At 35.9% G+C, this 8,704-nt stretch overlaps 1 protein-coding gene across 3 annotated transcripts in view; it reads left to right on the forward strand.

Annotated features, from left to right (window-relative positions):
- myo7ab (myosin VIIAb) overlaps positions 1-4,951 on the forward strand; it is an 81,327-nt gene extending 76,376 nt beyond the window's left edge. For all 3 annotated transcript variants that reach the window (XM_022675981.2, XM_049466559.1, XM_049466558.1), the window contains 3 exons: positions 138-221; positions 308-427; positions 2,623-4,951. In XM_022675981.2, coding sequence (XP_022531702.2) covers positions 138-221; positions 308-427; positions 2,623-2,715 — 297 coding nt within the window. In that variant the 3' untranslated portion in view covers positions 2,716-4,951. The remainder of the gene's footprint in view (positions 1-137; positions 222-307; positions 428-2,622) is intronic.
- Positions 4,952-8,704: the final 3,753 nt, after the last annotated feature.

The raw sequence follows: 8,704 nt of genomic DNA on the forward strand, positions 1-8,704 counted from the left end.
AGCAGTGCAGCTAGATTTGATGTTTAAATTGCCTTATACAGTATTTTCACAGATACACAGACATTTCTTAATAGTTTTATTGATTAAACCTTTTTTTTTTACCTTGCTTCTTCAATGTTCAATGTTGTTCTTTGCAGCAATCCACTGATCCAAATTTCCCTGAGGTTCTGCTGATCGCTATCAACAAGCACGGTGTTAGTCTCATCGACCTGAAAACAAAGGTATGACTCCAGAGGATTGCAGTGTTGGATTGATGTGCTCGTTCGTGTTCTTGTATCTGATATTTACTCTGCTCTGTTGTCTGTAGGACATCCTGATGACACACCCCTTCACCAAAATCTCCAACTGGAGCAGCGGAAACACATATTTCCACATTACCATCGGCAACCTGGTGAGAGGCAGCAAACTGCTGTGTGAGACGTCTCTGGTGAGTAATACGGAGATTCACATCACACAAATAATTTACACTGAACAAGCGTAACATTGATCTTATAGGAACATTTTGTTATATAATAGAAGGTCTCTATCTGTTTCTTGTATACTTTATTATTATCCTCCTTTCACTCTGTTCTTCAATACTGAGGAACCCACAGGAGAGAAAACCACCACAGATGGGTGGTGTGATAGTGATTGTTATCTTACACCCTGCCAACAGTCTATTTTCACACCTTCCGCCTGCGTCGTTTAAATAGCAATGTTGCTTGCGAATATATCTACACTGATGGGCATGGTTGTCTTGTAAATTTCTAGGTGTGTTCAGGTAAATTTCTGGCGTATTGCTATCTCGGAAACATAAAACACAGATGCTCCACTGACTGAAAAAAAGCCTAGACAACAGTCAACCATCAAACGTTTATTGCTATGCGCACTCAATGTGCTTAACCCACGCACGTTACACACACAGGGGCACACAGCTGTGCACAAATCCAACAATTAACAGAATACATTATAAAACATTCCTGTTCCCGTAAATTATTTGCTGAGCAGGTCAGTTTCCTCTGCTGAGAAGCACAGAAATGCTGCGTCATCAAAGTACCAATCCACCAAAATCATAGCACACATGGCTCTTAAATGTATTGGCAAGTGAATGTTTATTGCACATTACACCCAAAGCACATCTGTCATGCCTGACTGTAAACAGGCAGAGAGAAAATAAGAGACACTGCTGGGATGTAGAACGAAGCAGTAAAATTTATTGAAATAAACAACAAAATAAACAATATAAAAGAGGACTAGAGCAACACACTAAAGTCGGGCAAAACTGAAAACAAATAAACACTGACAAAGTAAACGGGACTGGGCCAAAAGAAACAGGGACTAAGGAATAAGTGGAACGGCCAAAACAATAAAACCAGGAAGTAGTAAGGGGAATGGGGAAAAACAAAGGGAGCACTAGACTACAAAATAGCAAACAGAAAACTACTAAGCAGAGCTTAGGAAAATGGCTAGACTAAGAAAGTAAACAGGGCAAACAAACAAAACAAGAAATAAAACAGGGATACTTAGGCCGGGAGGAGTCCAAGGAAAAAACAGGAACTAGGGAAGACAGGCTTGGGAGATAGAACGCTTTGTAGAGTAGCAAACAGGCTGGAACCACAAGGAAACACAGACCATGAGAGCGACCAATACTCGGCAACAGCGGTGAGGAGCAGCGTGCTTATAAGCAACTCTGCCCAGGTGAAGCTGATCTCTAATCAGGGCTGGATGACTGCATGAGCGTGCCCTGATTAGAGGAAGTCCATATATGGGCATGGAGTGCTTGGCTTGGCTGGACGGGCCTGACAACATCCATGATTATTTAAGAGAATAAGTACATGACTTTTGCTTGTTTTGAAATGTACAAGGTGTACTTTTCCTGTCGTTACGATAGCAAAAACACACTGACGTTCCCTAAATCAAACTGCACGGTGCACGGTTGACAGCTCACCTATAGAACTAAACAGGATAATTCCTAAACCTACAGAACTATAGAGCTAAAATAGGGCCCAGTGTGTGTTGTGCTGGTACGAGTGGAACAGCAGTGCTGCTGGAGTTTTTAAACACATTACAAAAGTGTCAATGCTGGACTGAGAATAGTTCACACACAATGTCCTGTGGGCACTGATAAAGGACTAGAGGATGACCAACACAAACTATGACTGATCTACAAGATGTTTCAGCTGTAGGTAGGAGTGTGTAATAGAGTGGAGGACAGTGATTAAGTGATTAAACACAGTGTTTAAAAACTCCAGCAGCACTGCTGCATCTGATCCACTCACTCCAGTACCAGAACAACACACTCTAATAACACCTCATACACCACCACCATGCTAATCGGTGCTAATCACTGCAGTGCTGAGAATAAATGATCCACCACCTAAATAATAATAATAATAATAATAATAATAATAATAATAATAATAATAATAATAATAATAATAATAATAATAATAATAATAGCTGCTCTGTGGTGTTCTGAGTATTAAAGAGGGGTTAAGGAAGGATAATAATAAAGTATACAGAGAAACAGATACAGGACTACAGTCTGTAACTATAGAACTACAAAGGGCTCCTATATGATCAGTAGACATGGTCATAATTTATGCTATGCATCTGTAATAAACAATTTATGCTTGATCACAGGGTTATAAAATGGATGACCTCCTCACATCCTACATCAGTCAGATGTTGACCACAATGACGAAACAGCGAAGTTCTCGTGGAAAGAGCAAGTGAAGCAGCAGCACACAGGCCAGGACTGGTGGTTGCTCACCGCCTCACACAACAGATACACAACTTTTGCTAACTGAACAAATGACCAGCCTTTTTCTGTTCTGTCAATTCTGTTACACTAAACCACTAAAACACTACTTGTTTTTTACTTATCTGCTCTTTTTATGTTCTATCAGAGCCTTAATTTCAAAGCGTACATTTATAGTGGTCCTGGGACGTGTGGAGACCTTCTAATGAATGCATTCAGCTATACATTAAGTTACACTCATTGCTGATTTACCCTGCATTAAGCTGTAGGAGAGTGGAGAGGGCTGTGTTCTCTGGAGTGATGATGGTAGGGTGGCGATTGTCCAACATCTGAACAGCTGAATGCAATCAAAATCTTACAGCTATGCTCAAAACTCTAGTAGAAAGTCTTTTCTGGACAGTAAAGACAGTTATTCCAATGAAAAACAAGGCAATCTTTTTTAAAATACCCTAGATTTCAAGGAAAACGTGAATGAGCAGGTGTCCCGATTCTTTTGTCCACATGGAATTAGGAGCTACATTACAGTGATCAAACCACTGAGAATGCATGATAGACACTGTTAGAGCTGTTCCTTAGATTCAGTGTTCTAACTTTCACACCATGGGTTAAAAAAAGGCATGCATAGCTGAAGTTTTGTTAGTTTATTTGTGTGTTTTTAAGGTTACACATGGCACAGATCGACCCTTTTATTAGTGCCTTTAAATGATATCTACCTACATCTAGGGTGTTTTTTACACCTGCAGTTCTTAATCCACTTAAATTGAATTCGATTGGTTTGATTGCACTCTTGTTGTGGTTTGTTTGGGCAGGTGTGAATACAGTAATTTGACTCATATGTGCACCATTTTTAAGGTTGTGGCAACCTAAACCTTAAAAAGGAATATAGTGATATTTTAACATTGAGAGATTTAGAACTCTGCTAGAAAACCTCAACCCTCAACTCTTTTATATTTGACATTCTTAATAAAAAAATGCTTTTATGCTAAACTTAACCTTCATATAATTATTTTTGACCAAGATTGAAGCAAAATTAAATGTTTTCCCATTTTCTCCCCAATTTTGCTCAGCCACTCATTAGGTGGCTCATAACCCACTCATAACCCAGCCACTCATAACCCACTCATTAGGTCTCCCCATTCACTAGTGACGCCCCAACACACCAGGAGGGTGAAGACTAGCACATGCCTCCTCCGATACATGTGAAGTCAGACACCACTTCTTTTCAAACTGATGCTGCTGATGCAGCATTACAGAGTAGCATCACAGCGCACTCGGAGGAAAGCGCAGCGTCTCGGTTTTGATGCATCAGCTCACAGACGCCCTGTGCTGCGGACATCACCCTAGAAGTGATGTGGAGGTTCGAACCTGCCACTTCCCTCTCATAGTGGCAGCGCTTTAGACCGCTGGACCACTCAGCACCCCACAAGCATTCCCCCGAGACTATATTAGGACACCCTTCGGGGTCCCAACTCCCAGTCTTCTTTTTCCTGCATTGTTTTCATTTCTTGCTCCACCCAAGACAAATCTAACCAATATAGAGAGAGAATGTAATCACATGGTTTGTTGTGACACATTTTGGTTGCCCTCTTGTGTTAAAACAAACCAAACCAAGCAGAAATGTTCCAAGTTTACAAAATCATTAACAGATTCAGAAAAGAGTGAAGAGACTGCAGGTATAAAAAGGTCCTAATTCTTTTTTTTTATTGCATATCTTGCAAAATGTTATTTTCTAGCGTTGTAATAAACTAGTGTTTTGATTGGTCATTTGCTCCCATTGCAAATGACCACAGTCCTAAAGCACAGTTTAACATAAAGCTCAGGACTGTAGCCCAGTGTACTGTAAAGCTGCTTAAAGTACCTCTGATATCCTACTTGATTCTTTTACCACAAATGTTACCTTGACTTTATACAGGATAAATCTTTTCCCATATAAATGATGGACCAAGTATTACATAACGGCTGTATACTGAAGTGTTTGTGTAAGAGTGAGTTATTTTATAACACTCATCTATGCATAAAGTGGCTAAAATCAAGCTAGTGTATATCTGAATCTGTAGACCGTGTTAAGCGTATTTAAGTGTACTGTATGAACGCACAGGATTACTGATTATAGTTATAAACGAGAACGTGTACTGTAAAATCTGTTGTAATTTTCTTATTATAAAGGCTGCTGTTTTATAAAAATAAATAAAAAAGAAAAATAAATAAAAGTGTAAAATGGGTCTTCTGAGATTTTATTCTGTGTATCACTGATAAGTGTCAATGAGACACACAGTTGTAGTGTAGCCATGCACTGATTTATCGGTTTACGGATTACTCTGATAAAGACTCTTATTGTAAAGGTGGAGTTCTCATATACACTCTAAAAAACAGAGGTACGATATGAGTACTTTTTTGTACTCGAAGGTACACTCTTTATAATTGTACCCTCAAAGGTACAATATTGGTCTTTACGGGGTCAGATTTGTTCCCTCTGAAGTACAAAGTCATTTCTAACAGCAATAAGTACAAATTTGTACCATTTAACCAGCCAAAGGGTACATTCAGTATTCTGTATCACTGCACTAACGAACCGTATATGTTTAAATTGCACACTTTTTATTTGAAAGCAAGACGATTTTGGATTATCAAGTTTTTGAGCCATATTTAGTTGATGATAATGTTTATAATCTTTATGATCTTTACTGCCACAAAAACCATGGGTACAAAAAAGGACTTTCACTGAAAGGTACTTTTTTGTGCCTCAATATAAGGTACAGCCCCAGCGACAAGCTTTGTACTCTTTTAAGTACAAATCTGTACTTATATTTCTTAGAGTGTATACAGCTCTGGAAAAAAAACTCTAAATCAGTTTCTCTGATTTTGCTATTTATAAATATATGTTTGCATAAAATAAACATTGTTGTTTTATTCTATAAACTACAGACAACATTTCTCCCAAATTCCAAATAAAATATTGTCATTTAGAGCATTTATTTGTAGAAAATGAGAAATGGCTGAAATAACAAAAAAGACACAGAGCTTTCAGACCTCAAATAATGCAGAGAAAACAAGCTCATATTCATAAAGTTTTAAGAGTTCAGAAATCAATATTTGGTGGAATAACCCTGATTTTTAATCACAGTTTTCATGCAGCTTGGCATCATGTTCTTCTCCACCAGTCTTACACACTGCTTTTGGATAACTTTATGCCTTTCAAGCAGTTCAGCATCAGAATTTCAACACTGAGCCATATCTATTAGACAATGTTAAATAAAGGTTGCTTACAGAATGTTTTTTTTTCATCAACAACATTAAACGGTGAAACAAAAACAAATTATTAAATATTATTTGATATCAGGAAATTCAGGTAGCTATACTGGTATATTTGCATGCAGTTCCACTGGTGATCCATAGATGGAGGCAAAGCCTAACATGCACTATAATCCACTTCTTATACGTATTTAATTATATACAGGATGCATATACTTACTGCATATATAGTAATAGTAGTAGTGCTGTGATTGTAAAAGTCAATATCAATATAATGTGCATTATGTGTCTACAGCATAATCTTTTTCTTTTTTTTTCACACAAGCACTGTGTAACAAAAAAAATCAATATTAACTCTAAATGAACACATTATTATAAATATAGAGGAATGTTCTTCTTCAATTTAAGTATATATATTTTTTTATATTTTATACAGTTCTTTCACATGTGGGTTTGTTTTTGTCTGCCATCTCCTCAGTGCTCCCTAATATTAATACTTTTACCATTTTGTTGCAGTAGTGTAATCTGGAAATTATGTCAAAATAAATTAAACATTTTGTCATCTTGCCAAGAATATAATTATCACAAAAAAATATTATATAATACAGCTTTAGTAGTGTCAGAGTATATACCTGCACCCCAGGTAAGAGGGCATAGCTTGAGCGCCAAATAAACACATTTTGGAGAAAACCTTAATGACAATAATAGTAATTATGCACATATATCTCCCCACAGATCATTTCAGCCTCAGATACAGAACAGAAATTGAGGATGAGTCTGACAGAAAGGCATATTTGTTGCAGCTCCTCCTCTGAGGCCTGGCTGTCGGAGATCTGCTGCGCAGATCTGCTCCTTCAGCTCCAGAGACAGCTGCAGAGACAGACATAACACCTGCGAATATACGTCTCTACTCAGTACAGCATTTACACACCACAATAATAAACAGAAAACACAAATATAAACTCAGAGGAAACACAGAGTTCCTAGTGCATTTCGTTTATTTTGTTCCTATGTGGGCTTTGCTGGTGGTCTTTAGGGGGGGCAGGGGGGGCAACTGCCTCCTGTAGTGCACATAAGGTTGAAAAAGTGTCGCTCAAGTGCACTCTAGAGTGTCAAAAACAAGACAAAGTACCCGACTAAAAGTGAAGGAATTTTTATAAAGTCATAATTTATGTGTAATTTGGCACCTAGATGCTTCTTTATTGAAGAAGTGCCACCCCATTAAATGTGACCATATTTTAATGGAATTTTTCCAACATTAACTAATTGTAATGAATTATAAGATTTGCAATACAAAGACAAATCATAACTCAGAATGTTCTGCATTTATGTATGTAATATTTAGCAACAACTGCAATATTATTAATTGAAGTTGTAGTGATTTGTTAATAAAATAACCATCATTTATTACAGTATTATTTTATTTATTTCTATTTTAAATAGAGTATGTTGTATTCTTTTGTCTTCAGCCAAAGATAAAGCTAAAGATTGTTCCAAAACACTTTTAATAGCTTGCATTGCATTCTCTGATTATTGCATGTAGTAATTTTTGTAGCTGTTGCAAATTTACTAAAGTGTGTATATAGTTATTTAGATTATAAATAATAATATAAATAATTATAAATAAATGTGTGGTGTGAGGCAGGAGTGCTGATTTTGTAGAAGACAGTAAACATGTTGCCTTAAGAAAGAAAGCAGCTTAACAGTGAATCCCTTTGAGTTTCCTAATTACAGAAAGCTTCTTAACACAACTCATCCATGTGGTGCTGAACAACAGGAGACAATCACTGTAAAACAACTAATGAAACTATTTCTGAATTGCTACAACTGATACAGATGATAATCTCACTAAATAAGTAATTCTTTTCATAAATGTTCGTTATGAAAAAAACAGAAGTGGTGCTATAGTTAATATAACAATTATAGCAATTCTAATAATAACTGCTTCCTTCCTCTAGCTAGGCTGCTTTCAGAGAATGTCTAGAGAGGAGCATCAGTTACAACTTTAATCTCGTAACATTATAATTTTTATCTTGAAATATTACAACTTTACACTCATAATATGACGACTGTAATCTTATATAATGTTACAACTTTATTTTGTTTACTTTAACTGTTACTACAATTACAATTAGTTAACAAACCTTTCCCTTCAAATATTACAACTTTATACTTGTAATATTACGACTTTAATCTTGAAATGTTATGACATTACTCTCGTAATATTACGTCAGTAATCTCGAAATGTTACGACTTTAATCTCATAATATTACAACTTTAGTCTTGTAATATTACGACTTAAATCTCAAAATGTTATGGCTTTATTATTGTAATATTACTACTTTAATCTCAATGGTTTGAATGGTCTTGCTTCTGTCTGAGTCACCAGATGACTAATCCTGCTTTAGAGTAAGGATAGAGCCTACCTAATTAACATACAAATGCAGTAATAGTAAATGAGTAAATGAAGTAATGTGGAAATAAATAGATGAACAAACGCTGAAACAAACAAATAAATGAATAAATGTGGAAATAAATAAATAAATACATGAAGAAACGTAGAAATAAATAAAGCAATACTTGAAATTTGTGAATAAATGTTGAAATAAATAAATGAATAAATGTTGAAATAAATAAATGAATAAATGTTGAAGTAAATATATGAATAAATAGATGCGTAAATATATTAATAAATACATGTAAAAATACATT

Source organism: Astyanax mexicanus, chromosome 17, assembly GCF_023375975.1.
Source record: "Astyanax mexicanus isolate ESR-SI-001 chromosome 17, AstMex3_surface, whole genome shotgun sequence".
Lineage (NCBI taxonomy): Eukaryota > Metazoa > Chordata > Actinopteri > Characiformes > Acestrorhamphidae > Astyanax > Astyanax mexicanus.